Genomic DNA, 25409 nt, shown 5'->3' on the forward strand with positions numbered 1-25409 from the left:
GCTGGGGCACATCCCCCAGGTAACTTTGCAGACCTGTGATTAGCTTCCATATCTGCCAACACCAAAATCTATACACTTAACCTCTTGAATCTACTAACAACTTTGTATTTGAGTCTTGGTCACAGTCTTAGCAAGCAACACTTGAAAGCTAGACTTGTAGATTTCTGTTCCCTCTGTTATTCACTCTCCCAACCACTATTCCATCCAAGAGAGTTGCCCATTAATAGTTGACTGCTAATTATTAAATATTTATTTTAAAATACTGTGAATTTAATAACAGGAAGAATCTTGGAAGAAAAGTATCATCAGGTCACACTTGGTAAAAAGTTCAGTTCAGTTCAGTTGCTCAGTCATGTCCAACTCCACGACCCCATGAACTGCAGCAACCAGGCCTCCCTGTCCACCACCAACTCCCAGAGTTTACCCAAACTCATGTCCATTGAGTCAGTGATACCATCCTACCATCTCATCCTCTGTCGTCCCCTTCTCCTCCTGCCTTCAATCTTTCCCAGTATCAGGGTCTTTTCCAATGAGTCAGCTCTTCGCATCAGGTGGCCAAAGTATTGGAGTTTCAGCTTCAACAGCAGTCCTTCCAATGAACACCCAGGACTGATCTCCTTTAGGATGGACTGGTTGGATCTCCTTGCAGTCCAAGGGACTCTCAAGAGTCTTCTCCAACACCACAGTTCAAAAGCATCAATTCTGCGCTCAGCTTTCTTTAAAAAGTTAGCCCCAGTTAAACACTCTTATTTTTTTAACCAAGTTTTAACACCCAAATTTTATTATTTGGCGTTGTCCTCCCACTCATAAGACCTGACAGGGAAAAGATAAAACATGATAATTCAAGTGGTGTCTTCTGGGACTCCTTCATGTCCACTTATCATCACAGGGTCCCCGCCCTGTGCTGTATTTGGGGGCACTTGGTTTACTGCGTGTGCTTTAGTTGGCAGGTAGGCAAAACAAGAATGATGCCAGATTTGTGTTGTTTCACCCTATGTTCAATATGTGTCAGACTAGGACAGCAGAAAATAGAGAACTAGAAAAAGAATACCTAGTAAATACCAACCAAGGAAAACTGGGGTAGCAATATTAATATTAGAATAAGCCTAAAGTCTGTGATTTATTTGTTGCACATTTCCAACCCACTGAGCAGCCACATTATTCAATCTTCTGTACTCATTTGGAGGATGAATTCTTGCATTCTATTTTTCGACTAGTCTTATAAGAAAACTTAAGGTTCTTCTTGGTTGTGATCTGGACATGTTCTTAGTGCAAGGTCGACAAGAAAAGTTCAACTTTGACCTGACCTCGAGGCATCATCATTGATTCTGAGGTCTTACACCAAGACTAATTCCTCTGAGACCTGGCTCTGTTTTCAGTTATGTTTATGACCAAATCTTCAGAGTCAGACTTGTGTTTTAAACTAACTTCTGGAAGGAGGAGGGGCACTTGTTGGTTGACCAGGAAACAGAGATAGATCAACATGAAGTTTCATCCACTGATAGTGCAGGGATCCAGGCAGTGCTGTGGGGCTTCACTCAGCTGGACCCTCCTGGAGACACCAGGTGCTGGTAAGGAAATGGATACTGCAGAAAAGTGCTAAGTATTTGGTCTTAAAAAGTTCAGCCTACTCTGCCTCCCTCTCTTATTTAAGCTAAAGAAAGAGGTGAAAAAGAGTAATTACAGAGGGACAAATAGTCAAGGGAACAAGGAAGGAAGGGAAAAAATCAGTGTTTAAAATGCTGATCTTTGGAGGACTTTTGATCAGTATCCAGGATTGGGCTTTCCCTGCTCTCACAGCTCACTCACCTTCCTGTGCTGTGGGAGCTTCTGAGGAAAAGCTCTGTGAGGGAACATTCCTCAGTATACTGTGAGCTTTTATCTTAACCATGGGTATAAGCTACTATTTTAATTTTTAATACAGTTGACATTTGAATAATGTTGGGGATATGGTCCAGACTCCCTGCGGTTGAAAGTCCACATATAACTTTACAGTTGGCCCTCTGTGGTTATGTGGTTATGCACGTAGGGATTCAACCAACTGCAGGTCATGTAGTGCTACAATACACATTTATTGAAAAAAATCTGAGTATAAGTGGGTCTGTACAGTTCAAACCTGTGTTGTTCAAGAATCAGCTGTACACTGAAATAAATGTACCCCTGCCAACACCTATTTAGAGCTCTGTAGTGACCGGGACTTTTCATAGACACGGATCAGATCAGAACAATAGAGATCTCCTGTCCTGGTTTTAAACTGGGGAAGGGTCCCAAACCTCCACTGTCCCAACATCATAGACACTGTTCTAACATATCTGTGTACCATCTGTCTTGTTATTTGTTTAATATTAAAAAAAAAAATGTGTTCACTTTCTTTTACTTAAATAAATATATATAAACGTTTATAAATCTCACCCAGTTTTTTTTTTTTTTACCAATATATACAAATACTTATGGGCTTCCCATGTGGCTCAGTGGTTAAAAAAAAAATCTAAAGATGCAGGAGATGTACCAGCACCATTTATTTTTTAAAAAAGAAAAAAACTATCCTTCCTCTCAGGTGGCTCAGTGGTAAAGAACCCTCCTGCCAATGCAGGAAGTGTGGGTTTGAACCCTGGGTTGGGAAGATCTCCTTGAGTAGGAAATGACAACTGACTTCAGCATTCTTGACTAGAAAATTCCATGGACAGAGGAACCTGGCAGGTTACAGTCCATGGGATCACAAAGAGCCAGACGTGACTGAATGACTGAACTGAGTGACTGAGCAGGTACACATGCACATAAATACTTATACACATCTATTAAGCATTTTTAAACTCCTTTTACCATCATTTGTCTATCACATAGCAGGAGATACTGGTTGTGAGAAAAGACTCATTACCAGTTGAGTGGTACCACCTCCCTGAGGACGGATGGACTTTTAAGGAGCCAGCCTGTATTTATTGCACTGGAGTGACACCCTGGGCATCGAGGAAGTATCTGAAGACAAGAGAATGTTCCATGTGGGAGGAACTATAACATATTTTAGTATCAATCCCAAATAAACAATGTTTAAAATATTGGCCTCATTCGTAATGTACCCTCTCCTGTCACACCAATGTACCCTGTTCTGTCATGGTCTTCCTTTGGGGAAGGCTTTGCTTCTCACCTGCACTTCAACTGTGCCTCAGTGCTCATGGTGTTTTGTGGGGAGGTGGCCCAGTGTTACAAACAATCCTTTGATTTATCGGAAGGTCACTGGGCTCATCTTATCTGAATGTGTAGGACAGTAAATCTTTTTAAGCAGTGTCCACTCCCCACTCCATTCCCATCCACCGTGTCTCCAGTAGCAAAGCCTATAAGTTCCATGTTGTCTACTGGCTGGACATGTATTTCAGCTAGTCTGCCCCAAAAAAGTCAGTCTGAGGGCTTCAGCACTGATCTGGATGTTGACAGCTCTTCACAATTTTACCACTTAATTGCTTTGTGAAAAGAGAGAACTTCTGCTTTCATTTCTTCTGTCACTGATACTGGATTGTTTGTCCAAAGACAAAAAGACCTTTTATAGCTACTTATCAATCATAAATTGAGCTGTGGTTTAAATTCAGTAAAGCCTTTTGAGTGGTGTTCATCTCTAATCTGGTGCAATTCAAGATTTTACCATTTTCAGTTTATGTTTCCACATAACACATCACATGACACAGGGTAATAAAAGGAAATGTGCTAATTAATTTTGAAATAAAAAGCTGTATGTTTAAAGGTGTTTAAGTCAAAGCCTAAGGGAAATTAGTCATGTTTTGGTCTCTATAGTTCATCACTTAAGACCACATTCTTATTTGTACTTTCACTCACCTTGAATGAAATGAAGATCTCATAAAGGGTACATTTTCCAAATTAAATTATTTGGATAAACATAGTTTTAATAAAGACAATCCCTAGCATCTGTAGAGTGCATTTTCCACACCATTGCCAGGATTGTTTTATCAGTCACTAAGACAAGTTCTTAGCAAGTTACTGCCCTGCTCAAAAACCTTTGATGAGTCTCCATTGCCATTGGAGACTCATCAACTTTGGAGACTCATCAGATCCTTAGCCAGCGTTTTAAGGGCCTCCTCATTTAACCCCAATGCATCTCTCCAGCTAAAATATCAGCTCATTCCTCAGGAATGCTGTTCCCCATCCTTGAAGGCCTGATCTTGACCTCTCTATGAGACCTCCATGCCTCTTTCAAGCTGGATCCTTATGCCTTTCCTATGGCCTTACCATGCTGACTCAGTTTCCATCCCTCTTTCCTGAAATAAAATTGACAAATTATATATATTTAAGATATACAACATAATGATTTGATACATATATATTTTGTGAAATGATTACCACAGCCAAGCTAATTAACATTTCCATCATCTCACTTAGTTACCTTATTTTGTATGTGTATGTATGCTGCTAACACTTAAAATCTACTCTTTTAGCAAATTTCAGATACACAATACACTGTTATTAACCACAGTGGTTGCCAGGGGCTGGAGCCTGGAAGAAATGGAAAGATGGTACAACGTTTCAGTTGTTCAGGATGACTAAGTTTTAGAGATCTAGTGTACACCTTGGTGACTGATTCAGTTTTGTTTGTCTTTCTCCATTCAATCCTGTCCCCTCAGGAGAAGCCATTCCCAAGTCTGGCTAAGCATCAGAATCTCCTGGGTAGCTCAAATGAAAATGCAATAATTCCTGAGCGCCATACTAGACCAACAGAATTAGAATCTCTGGGGGTGGAGTCCAGGGATCCATAAACTTTAATAAAAGTTTTCTAGATGATTCTGACTGAGGCAGAAGGTAGATGCACCCCCCAGTGTGAGCAATTGGAGTTCATTCCCTGTGGACAGGAACTCCAAAATATCAATAGCAGGACAAATCTAGAGAGGAGGCTGGGCCTGCCAAGATAAGAGATAAGAGTCCACGTATTTCTCATTCTCAAAGTCAGGGGGATCTTCTGACTAGAAAACTCCTTGGAAGTAAAAAGGGGAGCGATGCCAAGCTACCCGTAGTCCTCTTCCCTGGAATCCGTCCTGGCTGAGGATGTGAGTGCACACATAGGAGGATCCTGAGATATATCAAATGCAGACTCAGAACCAGTCTGCAGAATGACCAGCCAAAGGAAACCTGGAAGAAATGACTCGTATAAATGACAGACTATCACAAGGGCATGACTCTCTCTTTGAGTTTACCTATGTGTCTATCTACATGTACTGAACTCTTTTTTCCTCTTCCTGATGAGGAACAGAGTACATCATGAGAAATGCTGGGCTGGAAAAGCACAAGCTGGAATCAAGATTGCTGGGAGAAATATTAATAATCTCAGATATGCAGATGACACCACCCTTATGGCAGAAAGTGAAGAAGAACTAAAGAGCCTCTTGATGAAAGTGAAAGAGGAGAGTGAAAAGTTGGCTTAAAGCTCAACATTCAGAAAATGAAGATCATGGCATCTGGTTCCATCACTTCATGGGAAATAGATGGGGAAACAGTGGAAACAGTGTCAGACTTTATTTTTTTGGGCTCCAAAATCACTGCAGATGGTGATTGCAGCTATGAAATTAAAAGGCGCTTACTCCTTGGAAGGAAAGTTATGACCAACCTAGATAGCGTATTCAAAAGCAGAGACATTACTTTGCCAACAAAGGTCCGTCTAGTCAAGGCTATGGTTTTTCCAGTAGTCATGTATGGAGGTGAGAGTTGGACTATAAAGAAAGTTGAGTGCCAAAGAATTGATGTTTTTGAACTGTGGTGTTGGAGAAGACTCTTGAGAGTCCCTTGGACTGCAAGGAGATCCAACCAGTCCATCCTAAAGGAGATCAGTCCTGGGTGTTCATTGGTAGGACTGGTGTTGAAGCTGAAACTAACGTTGAAGCTGAAACTTTGGCCACCTGATGTGAAGAACTGACTCGTTTGAAAAGACCCTGATACTGGGAAAGATTGAGGGCAGAAGGAGAAGTGGATGAGAGAAGGATGAGATGCTTGGATGGTATCATGGACTCAATGGACATGGGTTTGGGTGAACTCTGGGAGTTGGTGATGGACAAGGAGGCCTGGCGTGCTGCAGTTCATAGGGTTGCAGAGTCGGACACGATTGAGCGACTGAACTGAACTGAACTGATGAGGAAATTAAACCAATAAACAAATGGAAAGAAATCCTCAACCACTAATGGTCAAAGAAGCAACATGATGTCACTCAACACTTCTCAGATTAGAAAAAAATTAAAAACAGCTATGATACATATTACTGGCAGCAATTTAGAAGGAGGGTACTCTTATAGACTGCTGGTTCACAGGGGAGTTTCACCAGCCTTTTTGGGATATATTCTAGTAACATTTTTAAAGTAGAAACTGCAGTAATGTTTGCTTTAATTTCCTATTCCTCAAAATCAACTTACTTTCCAGTTCAAAACCACTAGAATAAAGGAACTGTATTTACTGCTGCATTGTTCAAATGGCAAAAACCTGGATGTAGCATGACTGTTCCATCTCTAAAGCAACTGTTGACTTTATTATGGTGCATCTGCACCATAATATGATCCCATTAAAAAATGTATTTAATATTAAATATGTATTAAAATATATTTTGATATATCAGGAACAGTTGAGTAAGGAAATCAAGATGCAGAAAAATCTGATATCATCTTATTTTGTAAATTGTTACCACACAAATATATTCACACAAAGTCCTGTAGATGTAGAGTGTGTGTGAGTGTGTGTTTGTTGTGTATGTGAGTGTGTGTGTTTGTACATGGCTATGTGAATACAGGAAAAACTACAGGAAGCCTCATATTGGGTAATTAATATGGGAAAAGTGGTACAAGTGTTGCTGATGGTAGAGAGTGTAGAAAAAAGGGAGGGAGCAAGCCAAGACAGTAAAAACAAGATTAATAAAAATTAATAAAAACAGTAATAAAATCATATCAGCATGTATATTTATGCACTTCTATAAAATTATATACACATATATATGTATACACAAAATTTGAAAAAATTAAAAATACAAATCTAATCTGTTCATTTCACTACCTGTCAAGGGCTTCCTAATTCCCTGTGGATCAATACGGAATCTTTAGCTTGGGCTCCAGGGATCCCTGCTCACATCTCCACCCTCCTGTGAAATAGTTGCCCTCTTCATTCTGTGTCACAGACACTTATTTCCGGGTCCATCACTTCCCAGGACCCTCTCCTCTACCCTGCAGTCTTGCTGCTCCTCTTTAGTTCTTCTTTCATGCTGTTTCTTTTCTTCTGCATGACTCTTACTCATTTTTATAGGGCTCAGCTTAAACATCAGTGTCTCAAGGGGCTTTCTCTGACCCTCCGATGTGGTTAGGTATTCTGATGTTTATTCCCATGGTTCTCTGTCCTTACTAAATTTCCATTTTATTATTAGCCTCTTTCCCCAAACTTTGCTCAGTTTTTCCCAGCTATAATTTACTACTTATTAGTTGTATCTGGGCTTTCCTGATAGCTTGGTTGGTAAAGAATCTGCCTGCAATGTGGGAGATTCTGGGTTGGGAAGATCCACTGGAGAAGGGATAGGCTACCCATGCCAGTATTCTTGGGCTTCCCTTGTGGCTCAGCTGGTAAAGAATCTGCCTGCAATGCGGGAGACCTGGGTTCGATCCCTGGGTTGGAAAGATCCCCTTGAGAAGAGAAAGGCAACCCACTCTAGTATTCTGGCCTAGAGAATTCCATGGACTGTATAGTCCATGGGGCTGCAAAGAGTCAGACACAACTGAGCAACTTTCACTTCACTTAGTTGTATCTGAATTGGATAAGAGCCTATAGCAAAGATTTGAGCATTGTACTCTGTATCTCATAACTGAGGGATTGTGGAGTCACCTCTCTAGCCCTCTTGCCACCCCGTGACCCCCTCAGCCATAAGGATCTCTTTTAGTTTTACAGTGGAAGAAGTTTATGCCACCACATAGCATCTATGAGCATCTATGAGTGCTGTGATACTCTCCCCAATACTGTGTGTGTCATTCTCTGGGTCCCTCTGGCCATTTGGGCTCTTTGGCTGGCTGGGGCTTCTCACTCTGCTCCTGTCCACAGTGAGGCATCCCTGGGTAGAGGAGTGGAGGAGCCCTAGTTCCTGTGACTGACAGAATCCCTCCTGATCTGTGACCATGATCATGTCTGGGCCCAAGAGGAGGCTTCAGTGAAAGTGACTTTAAATTCCAAAATGTGTCTAAAGGCAGCTGGAGCTGACACTTGCTAGAGCGTCAGAGAACTAACCATGACAGGCACGAGGGAGTTAACACAGGGCACACACCATTAGGACACAACAACCAAGTTTATTAACATTCTCTTGCTTTCACTGCATGCTTTTAATTAAAAGTTTATAAAAATTTGTATGAGGAGAAAATAATTTAGTTCAGTTCATTTTCAAACCATAATGTTAAAAATTATTCTTTTTATAAGAATGATTTCTTTCTTTCTTTAGCTTTCTTTCTGTTAGCAGTAGCATTTCTGTCTTCATTTTAAAAAAGGCGATGGGGACAGGAAATAAGATCAAATGACTCTGTTTTTCCAGAATACTTAGGGAAGCCAGGTTTCCAAACAGTAATTGCCCCTGGTAAGCCTGAATAAAATATTCAGATTTCAAAATGAGAAGAAAATGTGGAAATAAATTACATTACGTGGATCTTTGAAACTTGGAAGTGCTAATTCCAAGAGATTTTTATATTAGATACCCCAAGCTTCGTATCCCATTGGCGGTCATCCTGTCCTCTGTGACAGAGAGGATTGAGATGGATAAAGAGTCCCATTAGCACTAGGGGAGGTTTCACATGTAAATCCCTTCACAAATGGGAGAGCAAATAAAGAGCGTCCTGCTTAGTAAGTCAACATAACTTGGGTGTTAGTTTTTTCTCCTAGAAAAGTGCCCTTGGTGGTTTGTCATCTTTGAAGGGGATGAGGCAGGAAGCACTCAGCCCACAGTGCTTGCCTGCTTCTCCTTCCCATCAGGATTGTCCAACATCCTCAGCCTTTTCTCCAGTCTCTGCTTCCATTCTTCTCTGAGCCTGAGGAGAAGAAACAATATTCGTGGTCATTGCATTTGTTTCCGCATCTGCTGGTCCGGTGAAGTTTATTTTCTTCTGAAGAATATTCTTAAGAGAAACAAATGGCTTTTACAAATTAATGAAGAAAATAATTAATAAGAGTAATGAACAGTCTATGAATGTGTAATTTTCTCCAAAATTCACTCCTTCTGAAATCCATATGCGGATTCAGTGTAATATCAATCAAAATCCCAGCAGGACTTTTCTGTAGCTGTCAACAAGCTGATTCTAAATTTTATATGGAAAGGCAAAAGAAGTTGATAAGCAAAACAATTTTAAAGTAGAAGAAAGTTGGAGGATATAGACTATGTGACTTTGGGACTTAATATAAAGCTACCATCATCAAGACAGTGTAGCATCAGTGAAGGAACAAACAGATCACAGAACAGAATAGAGTATAGATATAAATACACACACACACAGACAACTGATTTTTGATCAGGGACAAAGACAACTCAATGGAGGAAGGATGTGTGAGTGCTCAGTCGCTCAGTCGTGTCCACCTCTTTGTGACTCCATGGACTGTGGCCCACCAGGCTCCTCTGTCCATGGGATTTTCCCAGCAAGAATACTGGAGTGGGTTGTCATTTCCTCCTCCAAGGGATCTTCCCAACCCAGGGATCCAACTCACACCTCCTGCATTGGCAGGCAAGTTCTTTACCACTGAGCCACCTGGCACGAAGGATAGCTTTAAAAAAAAAATGGCACTGGAACATTATACATCCATATTAAAAAAAAAACATGGCCCTTGACCCACACTCCACATCTTATGCAAAATTAACTAAAAATGGATCATAGACTTGAAGGTAAGTAAGACTAAGGCTTCAACAAAAAAGCCAAAAAATAATATCTTCATGATCTTGGGATCAGGAAAAAATTCTTATATACAACACAAAAAAGCATGATTCATAAAAGAAGAGAAAATTTGGGACTTTATCAAAATTAAAACATTTACTCTGTGAAAGATACTGTGAAGAGAATAAAAGACAAGCCATTAACAATATTTGCATGTAACATGTCTGATAAGAGACTTGTTTCTAGAAAGTATAATATTTCAAACTCAATAATAAGAAAATAATATAATGGATAAAATATTTGAACAGCCATTTTTCTAAAGAAGTTATATGAGTGGCAAATAAACTCACAAGACATGCTCAACATAATTAGGATGAGTGGCAAATAAACAGATAAAAGATGCTCAATTAAATTCAGTTTGAAACAGTGAGATGCCATTTTCACCTGTTAGATTAAAAGTGATTAAGAGTTTGACAACACACAGTATGAGTAACAGTAAAATTTGGCATTCCCACACTTGAGTGGAAGTTTAAACTAAAACAACCTCTTTGCAAGACAAGAGGGCGATAGTTATCAATATTTTAAACATTCATCCTTGACATAACATCTTCATTTCTATGAACTTATCCCATAATATTATCCGTGTATGAAAAATGTATGTATAAGTATTCTTATTGCAACACTGATTGCAAAGTCCCCATATGAAAAACAACCTTAACGTCCTTCAAGGTGATTGGTTAAATTGTCACATCATTACAGTAGAAAACATTAAAGAACTGAAAATGTTAATATAGAAAAACTTCCAAGAGTAAGTTAAAAAAGGAAGTTGCAGAAGAGTGAAGATTGTATAGGTCCCATTTTGTATAGAAATATAGCACACATATTTATTTGCTTATTAAAACTAAAGTTTTGGGGAGACATATATGAGAAATTGTTGATGGCTATTTTCTCTGGAGAGCATGTCAAGGAGCCTAACTGAGGACACTGGTTTTCCAAGGTATATACTTGGTTAGTTTCTTAAGTTGGATAAATGCTTTTATTCATTTATGAGGGCAGCCATAAAAAAAATAATACAGACTGGTTGGCTTAAACAACAGACATTTATTGTCTCATAGTTTTAGAGGATGGGAGCTTGAGATGGAGGTGCCAGCAGGTTTGATTTCTCCCAAGGCCTCTTTCCTTTGTGTGCAGGTGGCCTCCTTAATCCATCCTTTTCTCTGTGTTTTTACCTTCTTGGTGTCCCTTTGTGTATCAAACCTCCTCTTCTAATCAGGACAACAGTTAGATTGGACTGAGACCTATCATAAAAGGTCTCATTTTAACTCTCATCTTTTCTAAAGGCACTATCTCCAAATACAGTCATGTTCTGAGGTAGGACTGGGGGTTAGGACTTCCACATACAAATTTTCAGGGTGGGAGGCACAACTCATAACAATGCTAAAGCAGCGCATGATTATTATGGATAAATTAGAATATATAATAAAGAATACAGAAAACTTGGATTCAGCTTTACTTTTCAGTCTTATAAGTAACCCTAAAATGAATACGATAATATGTAATACTCTTTCTATATACTAGTCTACTTTCATTGAAGAGATTCCCAGCGGTGAATAACGAGAGGGTGTAATTTTTTTTAATTTATTTTTATTTTCGACTGCACTGGGTCTTCATTGCTGCACTCAGGCTTTCTCTAGCTGTGTCTAGGAGGGGCTACTCTCTAGTCCCAGTGCATGGGCTTCTCACTGCAGTGGTCTCTCTTGTTGCAGAGCATGGACTCTAAGGTGTGCAGGCTTCCATAGTTGTAGGCTGTGGGCTCAGTAGTTGTGGCATATGGGCTTTAGTTGCCCTTAGGCATGTGAAATCTTCCCAGGCCAGGGATCGAACCCATGGTCCCCTGCATCGGCAGGGAGATTCTTAACCATTGGACCACCAGGGAAGTCTGAGGGTATAAATATTGTGAAAGCTCTAGGCATCTATTACCAAACTGTCTCCAGGAAACTTCTTACTTAAAAGTCTGCTCAATTATGGGCTCAAGAGAGAATGCAAAGAATTTGAAATGTTGGCCTGTTGTTTGGTGGTAGTTGTTGCTTAAGCACATTAGCAACCAAGGATGGAAAGTTGAAATATTGAGAGAATTGAATACTGTAAAGACATTGGTTATCATTCTCATTCTGCTTCAGCTTTAAATAGAATGAATGACACAAAGATATAATTTTCCAGTTTGAAAGGGGAGATAAAACTTGTAACTGATGCTTTTCCATTAGTGGGCACGTACTTTACACATGGACTTCCCTGGTAACTCAGTTGGTAAAGAATCCACCTGCAATGCAGGAGACCCCAGTTCGATTTCTGGATCAGGAAGATCCCCTGGAGAGGGTTGCCATTTGCTTATCAAAGGGATCTCCCCAACCCAGGGATTGAAACTGTGTCTCCGGCATCTTCTGCATTGGCAAGCAGATTCTTTACCACTGTGCCACCTGCGAAGCCCCAGTATCATGCAGGTTCATCATTAATTGAAGGGGCTTTAACTTTTCCTTTGTGTGGCGAGCGTGAAAATGTGTTGCTCAGAGATCCAGCTGGCCAACTGCCTGTTTTTGGCAAACTTTTATCAGAATATAGCCCTGCCCATTTGTTGACATACTGTCTGTGACTACTTTCACACAGTGGTAGAATAGGATAGTTGCAACACAAGAGCATATAACCCACAAAGCTGAAAATATTAAGCATTTATTGTTTGTCTGATTTCATCAAATCATAGCTGAATTGCAATCACAGGTGGACTATCGACACAAAGGTTAGCAAAAGCCAATAGAAAGATGCTATGAGAATCCATTGGCTATATGAAATGTGTAATAAAAAGCATTGTACATTTTCTTATGATTTGTAAAGATTTGTGTTACACATCTTTATATCAGTAAAATTTATAATAAACTTATGTACATATATGTGTATATATATCAGTTCAGTTCAGTTCAGTTCAGTCGCTCAGTCATGTCCAACTCTTTGTGACCCCATAACTGCAGCACGCCAGGCTTCCCTGTCCATTACCAACTCCTGAAGCTTACTCAAACTCATGTCCATTGAGTCAGTGATGCCATCGAACCATCTCATCCTCTGTTGTCCCCTTCTCCTCCTGCCTTCAATCATTCCCAGCATCAGGGTCTTTTCAAATGAGTCAGTTCTTCCCATCGGGTGGCCAAAGTATTGGAGTTTCAGCTTCAGCATCAGTTCTTCCAATGAATATTCAGGACTGATTTCCTTTAGGATGGACTGATTGGATCTCCTTGTTGTCCAAGGGACTCTCAAGAATCTTCTCCAACACCACGATTCAAAAGCATCAATTCTTCAGTGCTCACCTTTCTTCATAGTCTAACTCTCATATCCATACATGACTACTGGAAAAACCAAAGCTTTGACTAGATGGACCTTTGTTGGCAAAGTGATGTCTCTGCTTTTTAATATGCTGTCTAGGTTGGTCGTAACTTTTCTTCCAAGGAGCAAGTGTCTTTTAATTTCATGTCTGCAGTCACCATCTGCAGTGATTTTGGAGCCCCAAAAAATAAAGTCTGTCACTGTTTCCATTGTTTCCCCATCTATTTGCCATGAAGTGATGGGACCAGATGCCATGATCTTAGTTTTCTGAATGTTGAGTGTATATATATATATATATACTCCACAGAGAAGTAGTTGTTAAATATTTACCAGCACACCATAACTTGCTTCCCATTTTTCTTTCACAGGAGCTTCCCCCAATAAATCTCATACTCATCTAACTTCATCTTGCCCTCTGCTTCTTGGAGGACCCAAATGAACACATTTGGAATGATTAATTTATTATAGGAACAGAATTTAGGAATCTGGGGTTTATGACACTTTTATTCACTTTTTTATAATAGCTATATCACTGTATATTACCAGATGGATGATAGATGCCACTATCCACCTAAATCCCCATTAAATCCTGTTTTATGAGTATTTATACTGTTAACTGCCCCTTTCTGGTCACTATCTTTCATTACTGTGCTGCTTCTCTATCTTTGTGCTCTCAGTAATTTGGTGAATGGAAGTGTGTATATGGACCTTTTAGTCTGTAGTAAGAAAGGTCAATATGAAAAAGATAATACTTAAAAATTGGTATACAGAGTCAGATACAGTAGAAGAGTAGTAAAACAGACATTAAAGCTTGAAGAGAACTTTTTTTCCCTTAAGCCTAGAAATAGTGACCTCCCTTTTCAAATGGAGACCAAATAATACTTACTATTTATTGTTCTAGATTCATCTGATTTGTGGAGGAGTTGTAATTAATATCTGGGAATACAAATTCTGCTTGATTAGTATGGGTTTTGACTAGAAAGCAGGATTTGGTGAGGGGGGTGGTGAATCTTAAACCAGAATCCTAAGAATCAGAGATCAGTTGGGCACATAATTAGTGTTTTTCTATCACGTGCTTGCTAGGCCCAAATAAATGTGTCAGTTTGGGTCCTCCAAGAAGCATAATTGAAGGAATTACCTATGGAAAATAAAGCAGGGGCTGGGGGGTGGGGTGGGGAAGGAAGAAATGATTGGATAGGAAGAACAGAACACAGCAGAGTTGACATAACTGATAAGCAGGAATCAAAACTGAGGAAGGTGAATGGTCTTGGGGTGAGGACTAATAAACCCCTCTTGTCACACAAGTCAACCAGATTCAATGTATATTGACATTGTGAGTTCAGCTAAATTCTGAAGAAGAATTTTGAAGGTCATACTTATTGCATTAAAACATTATTTTTTTCATATAAGTATTATACAGTTACTCAAATATAGTTTCAGCCTGGTTATTTAGACTTAGATGTTCATGTAAGTTATCATCTAAATTGAGATTCTTTGGAAAATAAAAGGGAACATAATACATGATGCTAACAAAATGATATACATACACCTGGACTGTCCCAGCACACTAGGAGATTTGTTCATTATTCCCATAGTACGCTTGACTTCTCTCAGATTGTTCTCTCAACAGTTATTTCAAACCCGTTTTCTACTTCTCCAGGGGACTGACACCCGCTGTGTTGCTTCTTTCTAGCCAGACTCAGAGAGAGTAAGAGAATTTCTAGTTCTGAGACCACCCACTTTTTGCCTTGTGATCTCATCGCCAGGACCTCTTCAACTCACATGTGTTGCCAGGGTAATTGGATTTCTGCAGCTCTGGCTGCATTCCTCCCCATCAGTGAACCATAGGCGTGTGCTAATAAGCATGTCCATGGTAAAATGCCTGTTTCCACTCTACCCAGATTTGGTACAAGGTCTTGCTGGTTAGCTCAGCTGGGGAACAGAAGGCATTATTGGCTCTAGCATGGGTGAAAATTTGTGAGATTTTTTTTTTTTTTTAGATGTTTGTCTTCTACCGTTCATTTAGAACATTTCTTGATTGCACAGTGGCTTGAATTTGCCACTTTTTAAAATGGAGGGTAAAAATTTTTTTATAGTGTTAGTGTTATGTGTTTGTTTGTCACCTACATATGTGCATTTTGGAAAGTCATAACCCAGGGGGCTGAAATAGGAACCCAAGTGTTTATGCTATTCATTGGTCTGGTCAAGTGTACGCTGGAAAATAATTATTCTAGGACAAAGTTTCAAAATGTATGGTTACATTAGCAATATATAAACAAATATTCTGACATTTTGTTTTGATTTCTCTGGGTACTGGGAGCTGAAGAAGGGTTTTAAGAAGTTAATGTTGGTACAACACAATACATGTGAATTATATGTGTTTTTAGTTCAGTATACTCAGAAACATGGAGGCACATGCCTCGTTCTCCCTCAGAACACAGATGCCATCACACTTGTGAATAAGCATCTTAGCAAACAGACAGCTTGGCTGGGCTATTCCCATTTCAGTAATGGAGAACCCAGACAGTCCCTGAAAAGTTGAGCTGATTCGTCTGCTCCAAGGTACTACACACATGAGGGCAAGTGCTGGCCATTTTAGTCAGAGCAATGTTGACACATGTGACACGTCTTCTCACATAAATAAATGTTCCCCTCTCAGCAGACTCTTTTAGCTAGAACAAGTTCAACTGCCAGTGAAGGGAAGATCACATTATCCTCCCCATCCTTAATATGTAGATCTTAATATGTAGGATCTCAGAGGTGGGATCTTTCATACTTTTACACATCTGTTGATCTAACTCTGAAATTCAGTGTAACCTTGTGTTCTGGGGATTGCAACAGAGGCAGGGTGAGGAACAGATTTTTTTCAGTTCATTAAGATATAAATAACAGAAACTCAATTTTGTTTATACCAAAAAAAGCTTGTTCATATCTATATCATTTATTCTCAATCAGGGGCAACTCTGTCCTCCAGGGGACATTTGGCAGTGTTGGGAGATAATTTTGGTTGTCACCTGGGGGATGGGAATCCTACCAGCATCTAATGTTTTGAGGGATACTGCTACACTTCTTACAAAGCACAGGACAGCCACTCCACTAACAAAGAATTATAAGGCCCTAAATGTCAGTAGTGCTAAAAAGTTGAGAAATCCTGATATAGATGGTGGCATGAGTAGAAGAATAAATCATGTCTGTAATTTTTTATATTTTATGATATTTTGACATCTTAGAAAGCTTAATGGCCACAGAAAGGCTGCCTTTCCCAAGGCTAGCCCTTTCTTTTGCATGCCAACCAATCCTGAGTCTGTGGCCCCTACCACCTCCTTATCTCTCTATCATACATAAAGTCATTTTTCTTCTGCCCTATACCATCCCAGGGCCAGGACAAGCTCCAGACAACTAGAGACCACCCATAAATCCCAAAACCCCTGGGCATTATTCAAACTAGCCAATCCTAAGCTGTTTACTCTGCCTTGACTTGTCTTTTCCTTGGAAATGCCAATAAACGCTCTGGCTTAGACTTTCCCCTTGCTTTCATCTTCTGTCTCCTGGCCAAAACCTGGTGCTTCCCCTGTGGCACTGCATGGCATGCAGCGATACTCTCACTGAAAGCTGTGAATATAATAAAAACCTTCCTTCTAAGCCTTGTTCTCCTTTTGATTTCTGGCTGCACTGACCTAACAATATCGCTTCCAACATTTGCATAATTAGCACAGTGGGTAATGAAAATAATTCAGCTTCTCCATCTTCACATCTGGTATATTTCTGGGGAAATCTCCCTTGAAAAACAGTGAAGAAACAATTCACATACTTTCTCAGGGCACTCCTTCCTTGACGATCTTCCTCCAGTTCCCGGTAACAGGTCTGTTTGCTAATTTCCTTCTCCCAGAAGCTTTTGAGCTCATGACAGGTTTCACAGCAGAAGACTTCTCGACGAATGTATTGATTGTTCATCCTCTAAAAATAAAAAGAAAAACAAATCCAAGTACTTCAAATAAAGCCACTCTAATTTTGGAATGATGAAAGATGTTTGAATCCATACACTGCTATTTACAGATTTTGTGACCCCATGTACTATAGCCCTCCAGTCTCCTCTGCCCATGGAATTATCCAGGCAAGAATACTGGACTGGGTAGCCATTCCCTTCTCCAGGGGATCTTCCCAACCCAGGGATAGAACTCAGGTCTCCTGCACGGCAGGCAGATTCTTTACCATCTGGTCCACCAGCAAAGCCCTGGTTGCCTAAATATGTGGGGTTTTTTTAATTCCCCTTAAATCAGTTTTAGTATCTTACTAATTTTGTCATTAAATAAAGTAAAAAATTTGATACTAGTTCATCTTATATTTGTGAGAGTCATGATTTTAACTTAAAAAATTATCCTTTAACAGTTATTTCCCAACTCTCTGTGTGTGTGTATGTGTGTGTAGATTGAGATGGTATGTGCAAAGCTCTAGATGCAATGCATGGCAAATAGCAGGCACCCAACAAATGTTATGCTCTTTCCATCCTTCCTCACAGAAGAAAAATAACATCTACCATTTACAGATATCAAAGGAACACTTCATGCAAAGATGGTCACAATAAAGCACAGAATGGTAAGGACCTAACAGAAGCAGGAGAGATTAAGAAGAGTTGGCACGAAAACACAGAACTATACCAAAAAGGTTCTTAATGACCCAGATAATCACCATAGTGTAATCACTCACCTAGAGCCAGACATTGTGGGATGTGAAATCAAGTGGGCTTTAGGAAGCATTACCATGAACAAAGCTAGTAAAAGTGATGGAATTCCAGCTGAGCTATTTCAAATCCTAAAAGATGATGCTGTTAAAGTGCTGCACTCAACATGCCACAAATTTGGAAAACTCAGCAGTGGCCACCAGACTGGAAAAAGTCAGTTTTCATTCCAATCCCAAAGAAGGACAATACTAAATAATGTTCAAATTACCACAAAATTGTACTCATTTCACATACAATAGCAAGGTAGTGTTCAAAATTCTCCAAGCTAGATTTCAATAGTATACAAACTGAGAACTTTCAGTTCAAGCTGTATTTAGAAAAGACAAGGGAACCCAGAGATCAAATTGCCAACATCTGTTGGATCATAGAAAAAGCAAGAGAATTTCAGGAAAACACCTACTTCCGCTTCATTAACTATGCTAAAGCCTTTGACTGTGTGGATCACAACGAACTGTGAAAAATTCTTAAAGAGATCAGAATACCAGACCACCTTATCTGCCTCCTGTGAAACCTGTATGCAAGTCAAGAAGCAAAAGTTAGAATCAGACATGGAACAACAGATTGGTTCAAAATTGGGAAAGGAGTACGTCAAGGCATATATTGTCACCCTGCGTATTTAACATATATGCAGAGCACATCATGTGAAATGCTGGGCTGGATGAAGCACAAGCTGAAATCAAGATTGCTGGGAGAAATATTAATAACCACAGATATGCAGATGATACCACCCTTATGGCAGAAATTGAAGAGGAACTAAAGAGCCTCTTGATGAAGGTGAAAGAGGAGAGTGAAAAAGCTGGTTTAAAGCTCAACATTAAAAAAACTAAGATCATGGCATCCGGTCCCATCACTTCATGGCAAAGAGATGGAAAAACAATGGAAACAGTGACCGACTTTATTTTCTTGGGTTCTAAAATCACTGCTCATGGTGACTGCAACCATGAAATTAAAAGACGTATGCTCCTTGGAAGAAAACCTATGACCAACCTAAACAGCACAGACATTAATTAAAAATATTAAAAAGCAGATATTAAAGATATTAAAAAGCAGAGACATTACTTTGCCAACAAAGGTCCATATAGTCAAAGCTATGGGTTTTTCAGTAATCATGTATGAGAGTACAACCATGAAGAAGGCTGAGTGCCAAAGAATTGATGCTTTTGAACTGTGGTGTTGGAGAAGACTCTTGAGAGTCCCTTGGACTGCAAGATCAAACCAGTCAGTCCTAAAGGAAATCAACACTGAATATTCATTGGAAGGACTAATGCTGAAGCTGAAGCTTCAATACTTTGGCCAACTGATGCGAAGAGCCAACTCATTTAGAAAAGACCCTGATACTGGGAAAGATTGAAGGCGGGAGGAGAAGGGGACAACAGAGGATGAGATGGTGAATGGCATCACTGACTCAATGGACATGAGTTTGAGCAAGATCTGGGAGATGGTGAAAGACAGGGAATCCTGGCATGCTGCAGTCCATGGGGTCGCAAAAAGTTGGACAGGACTGAGCGACTGAACAACTACCATTTATTGAGCATATCGTATATAATAGGCATTTCTTAAACATTGTCTTATTTGATCCTCACAACAGTTCAGCAGAGGGATGTATAAAAGTCTTAAACTCTCTAAGTTTTTCCTTCTGAACCATGAGTTCAGAATCAATTCTGAACTCATGGTTCAGATGGAGAAGCTGAGAGACAGAATTTGCCTATAGCCTCATAACTGAACATAACTGAAAGAGCAGAAATTTAGATCTTGGTCTGTCCATCTTAAAAGTGTATACCCTCTATTTCTATTAATCCTCATCACAAGAAATGTTGACTATTTTGGATCTGAGCATATCCAGAGCAAGTTCATGTAGCATATGTGTGTGTGTCCCATGAAAGTATACATGTTTAATACTAAAAAACATTTACTTTTTACCTAAACATTGCTCATTTTTCATCTTAGTGGGTTTTGGGGGCAAGTAGATGCAAAGACTGTAAAACAAATCCTTTTCTACTTACTGGTGAGTGCCTACTCAGAAAAGCTGTGTCTCCAGCTGGAGATTAGAAAGGACCTTGACCTTCACTCCCTCACTACAGAGTGCCAGTGATCCCATGCAAGCTGAATTGCCTAGGTGGGCAGCCCAGAGGATTGAGAGTGAGAGAGAAGTTTAGAAAAAGTTTCAGGGAATAAGTAATCCATTTATTATATAGCATTTATCAGTTCAGTTCAGTTCAGTTGAGTTCAGTTGCTCAGTCGTGTCCGATTGTTTGTGACCCCATGAATCGCAGCACACCAGGCTCCCTGTCCATCACCAACTCCCGGAGTTCACTCAGACTCATGTCCATCGAGTCAGTGATGCCATCCAGCCATCTCATCCTGTCGTCCCCTTCTCCTCCTGCCCCCAAATCCTCCCAGCATCAGAGTATTTTCCAATGAGTCAACTCTTCGCATGAGGTGGCCAAAGTACTGGAGTTTCAGCTTTAGCATCATTCCTTCCAAAGAACTCCCAGGGCTGATCTCCTTCAGAATGGACTGGTTGGATCTCCTTGCAGTCCAAGGGACTCTCAAGAGTCTTCTCCAACACCACAGTTCAAAAGCATCAATTCTTCGGCGCTCAGCCTTCTTCACAGTCCAACTCTTACATCCATACATGACCACAGGAAAAACCATAGCCTTGACTAGATGGACCTTTGTTGACAAAGTAATGTCTCTGCTTTTGAATATGCTATCTAGGTTGGACATAACTTTCCTTCCAAGGAGTAAGTGTCTTTTAATTTCATGGCTGCAGTCACCATCTGCAGTGATTTTGGAGCCCCCAGAAAAATAAAGTCTGACACTGTTTCCAACTGTTTCCCCATCTATTTCCCATGAAGTGATGGGACTGGATGCCATGATCTTCGTTTTCTGAATGTTGAGCTTTAAGCCAACTTTTTCACTCTCCACTTTCACTTTCATCAAGAGGCTTTTTAGTTCCTCTTCACTTTCTGCCATAAGGGTGGTGTCAACAGCATATCTGAGGTTATTGATATTTCTCCCGGCAATCTTGATTCCAGCTTGTGCTTCTTCCAGTCCAGCGTTTCTCATGATGTACTCTGCATAGAAGTTAAATAAGCAGGGTGACAATATACAGCCTTGACGTACTCCTTTTCCTATTTGGAACCAGTCTGTTGTTCCATGTCCAGTTCTAACTGTTGCTTCCTGACCTGCATACAGATTTCTCAAGAGGCAGGTCAGGTGGTCTTGTATTCCCATCTCTTTCAGAATTTCCCACAGTTTATTGTGATCCACACAGTCAAAGGCTTTGGCATAGTCAATAAAGCAGAAATAGATGTTTTCCTGGAACTCTCTTGCTTTTTCCATGATCCAGTGGATGTTGACAATTTGATCTCTGGTTCCTCTGCCTTTTCTAAAACCAGCTTGAACATCAGGAAGTTCACGGTTCACATATTGCTGAAGCCTGGCTTGGAGAATTTTGAGCATTACTTTACTAGCATGTCAGATGAGTGCAATAATATAGAATAATTATAATTTTATAATATAGACTTATATAATTATAATATTTAATATTATAGAATATGCAATTTATTAATAAAACATAATATTTAAATACAGAATAATTAAGAATATTTTATTTATATTTATAATAATAGACTGACACCTGTCCCAGTCAGAGGCTCCCCTGGTGACTCAGAGGGTAAAGAATCTGCCTGCAATGCAGCAGACCTGGGTTTGATCCCTGGGTCAGGAAGATCCCCTGGAGAAGAGAATGGCAACCCACTCCAGTATTCTTGCCTGGAGAATCCCATGGACAGAAGAGCTTGGCAGGCTTCAGTCCATGGGGTCACACAGAGTCAGACACGACTGAGTGACTAACACTCTCACTGTACCAGAGAGGTGGCAAGACCTTCCCACTTAGAGGGATGTATAAATGTCTTAAAGTAGAAAGAAGCTTGATTTTTCTGGAACTGAAGGCAGCTTTAAGTATTCCATAAAGTTTTTTTCCAAATCCACTCCTATTTTTTCTCCTAGACCCATCTTCTAGTCATCTGGTCATGTCTGTAGTCACAAATGACTCAGACAAAACTGTGCCAGGAGCATGAGGGAAGGTACTATACCCTAGAGTCTCTCCAGATTCTCTCTGACCCTGAGTCTTAAGAGTAGAGCAAGGCCCATCCTGCAGCCTGATGGGAGCATGTTCTGTTTTATAAGGGTGTATTTCCCATTTGTTTTCTGTCCTTGGCTATAGGATTTAATGCACATATTTCTGATAAATTCCTGGTCATTTGACATTAAAAGAGTTGTTAATAAAAGTATATATCAGATTTTAACAAGTATATATCATATCAAATTTTCATTCATAGAATTAGAGTATAGAATGTGTGCAATTAGGTTTCCTATGAATTTAGTTCATACTATCTAAGGCCTCTCACTTTCTTGATGTGATTTCTGCCTCTATAAACACAGATAAGAAAATACCACTTGCTTTTACCTGGGAGGAAAGTGTTAATGCAGACTTGCAACTAAAGTTGACAAAAAGTAATGCAAGATTTATCCACACATTCTTTTATTACAAAATGTCCCCCAAAATTTCAAGTTTATATTAGGTATCTGGTATTCACAAAAAGGATAGTTTGTTCACTAACTTCTTTTCTTGATATTTAGAATATTTTTTTCTAAAGAGATTTTTATTTTTTAAAAAGAGGCCTATGCAGGAACATAGACTGCTCACATCATCATGTCATTTCACATTCATTCCATTCAGAAAAAAAGGCGCAGTTTGGTGCAAAAAAGGTGCAATTTGAAGATTTATTTCAAAAAACATTTCAGTTGTGTAATTAAGAGTTAGGTTAAGAGAAACAGCTGAAAGCAGGGTGATAGCTACACATCCAAGGAATAAATTAAGTCAGGGTGAGCCTTTGGGAATTCAAGCAGCAGGCTCTGAAGACTCTGATGCATGCTAGCACTGCTTCCTGTTCCCTTTGTTTCAGAAAGCACTTCTGAGGCTGTGACATTTGGGAGGACTTGAAAAAGGGTCAAACTCAGATATTCTCAGGGGTCAAGCCAGGCTCCCTTTACTCCTAGGGGAGTGAAGCCACTAGACTTGAGCAACAGGAAGCAGGAAAGACACGGCCATTTGCAGAGCACATGCTCTGCTTCAAGACATCACATTCAAGATGGAGGTGAACACTGTGCTTGCTGAAGAAATGAGGGTTTTCAACTGCGTGCTGTCTGACGGCTCCCTAGTTGTTTCTCTTAAGGGATGTATTCTCTATCTAAGACTTTAGCTTTACATCTCTCTTCCTTTTCTCAAAACCCCCTCCACAGCCTCTCTCTGCAGGGCATCCTGTACTATTTCATTTTGTCTCCCTTCTTCCTGCCAGTCTCTCTGAGCAGCCACTTTCCTGCCTCCAAATCTGAATGTGCAAACACCATCCTCATTGGCCAGAGTGGCTCTTGCTGTCATCCCAGCAGCAACGGGGTTGAAACTTCCCACCAACCCTCACCTCACTTACTAGATAACATACAGGTACAGTGGCCTACCAAACACAAATTTGGTTCTGGCCCCATTCACCACACCTAGAGGATGGCCAAGGAGCTAAAAGGAGGACAGAGAGCTGTTGTTACTGCTGTAACTTTGGGCAATAACTCCTTCGGCTGCTCTGAGCCAGTTTCATTATCCACAAACTAGAGATTAGTTGTGGTAATGTAGAGGAAATCACCTAATACACTGCCATTCATTCCCCAAACATTCATCTACCAACACAACACGTGCCTGCCCTCAGGGAGCTCACAGTCTATTGTCTCATCCCTGGTAAAAGATCAAAAAATGTTAATGAATTTGAACCATCACCTAAATAAGCTCTTATCATCTTCACTTTAGGGATTCCCAGGCGGCTCTGTGGTAAAGAATCCTCCTGCCAATGCAGGAGACACAAGTTCAATCCCTGAGTCAGGAAGAACCCCTGGAGTCGGAAATGGCAACCCACTCCAGTATTCTTGCCTGGGGGAAACGCCATGGACAGAGGAGTTCTGGCAGCCTCAGTCCATGGGGTTGCAAAGAGTTGTACACGGCTGAGTGACTGAGCACCTTTTACTTTATAAATGGTATTAAATGTTTTACTCTTTCTTGGCTCGGATTATTTAAGGTTTATTTATCTCTGTTGATGAGCTGTCAGAACTGGAAAGCCTCATACTTAAGGGATAAGATGCTTCCGTGTTTGTTCAAGGCCCAGAGCTGGACAATGTACAGAGAACACTTAAGCAAAAGTTCTTGGTTATGTTTCACCTTCACATCATGTAGGATACTATATTTGGGGATCCCTGTGGTCAGATTTTGTAATCCCATTCACTAAATAATGTCCAATATGTTTAAGAAGTGATTGTCTTACTAAAGCTGACAGTTGCTACGCTGCCAAAGTTTGGACTCAATCCTCCCGTATTACTTCATAATCTGCTTGTTTTGCTAGAAACTGCTGGAAAATGTGAACTTCAGCATTTAGGATCATGATAGCATGTAAGAATATACATTCAAGGAAATATATTTTATTTTAGATGAACTATGCCACTTGTACTCCTTTATTTTTACTTGTTTTACATCTATTGCATCATATACTGTGCTATAAGCAGCATGGTAGTAGCTCTTTTCATTTTTAGCCTCAAGAAACAGAATTAACGGTAACTCTAGGAAAACATTTTTTAGGAAAATATCAAAATGAGTCAGGGGACATAAAATTAAAGGTGTCCAGCTTTCCCTAGGAGTGCTAATGGGAAACCTAAGCACTGATAGTTACTTTCTCTACATCCTCACATGTCTCATCAACTACATCTGTAGTGCTGCCCCTGTAGGGGCTCCAATGAGACTGAAAAAGCATTACTTTCCTAAGTTGTTCTTTGAGTGGAGTCAGGAAGAAGGGAAAACCACTGTAGTCTACTATGGGACAGATCAGTGTTGCTTATATAGTTACAGGGATAAAAAATGCTAAGCAATGTCCAGACACATAAACTCATCAGGTAGCTGAAAACTCCTGAGTCATTTTGAAAGATCTTTGAGATTAAGATCTTATCTTTTACTGAGAAAATTTTCAAACTCAGTTGTTTCCATTATGTTCTTGTGAAATTGATTTTTTTTTAATAAACCCAAGTTTAGGTCTTTACCCTCATCCCTTTTATATTTCAACTTGCTACTTTCATCCTGTGGTGTACGCAGATTAGAGAGGAATAGACCCTTTAGATGAATCTATGTGTGTGCTCTTAAAGTCTTTTAAAATTCCCAGTATTAGGGTTTCCCTGGTGGCTCAGTGGTAAAGAATCTGCCTGCTAATGCAGGAGACGTGGGTTTGATCCCTGGGTTGGGAAGACTCACCGGATAAGAAAATGGCAACTCATTTCAATATTCTTGCCTGGGAAATTCCAAGGACAGAGCCTGGCAGGGTACAGTTTAT

General features: G+C 40.0%; 1 protein-coding gene across 2 annotated transcripts in view; it reads right to left on the reverse strand.

The window, feature by feature from the left end:
• Positions 1 to 8286: 8286 nt before the first annotated feature.
• LOC132345990 (protein FAM240B-like) overlaps positions 8287 to 25409 on the reverse strand; it is a 49079-nt gene continuing 31956 nt past the window's right edge. Inside the window, exons 2-3 of one of the 2 annotated variants that reach the window (XM_059889507.1) lie at positions 17053 to 17198; positions 8287 to 9035 (exon numbers count right to left, since the gene is read on the reverse strand). In XM_059889507.1, coding sequence (XP_059745490.1) covers positions 8942 to 9035; positions 17053 to 17198 — 240 coding nt within the window. In that variant the 3' untranslated portion in view covers positions 8287 to 8941. Of the gene's footprint in view, positions 9036 to 14788; positions 14967 to 17052; positions 17199 to 25409 lie in introns of those variants that run through there. The other variant, XR_009495645.1, reaches the window with a different exon arrangement.

Source organism: Bos taurus, chromosome 8 (genome assembly GCF_002263795.3).
Source record: "Bos taurus isolate L1 Dominette 01449 registration number 42190680 breed Hereford chromosome 8, ARS-UCD2.0, whole genome shotgun sequence".
NCBI lineage: Eukaryota > Metazoa > Chordata > Mammalia > Artiodactyla > Bovidae > Bos > Bos taurus.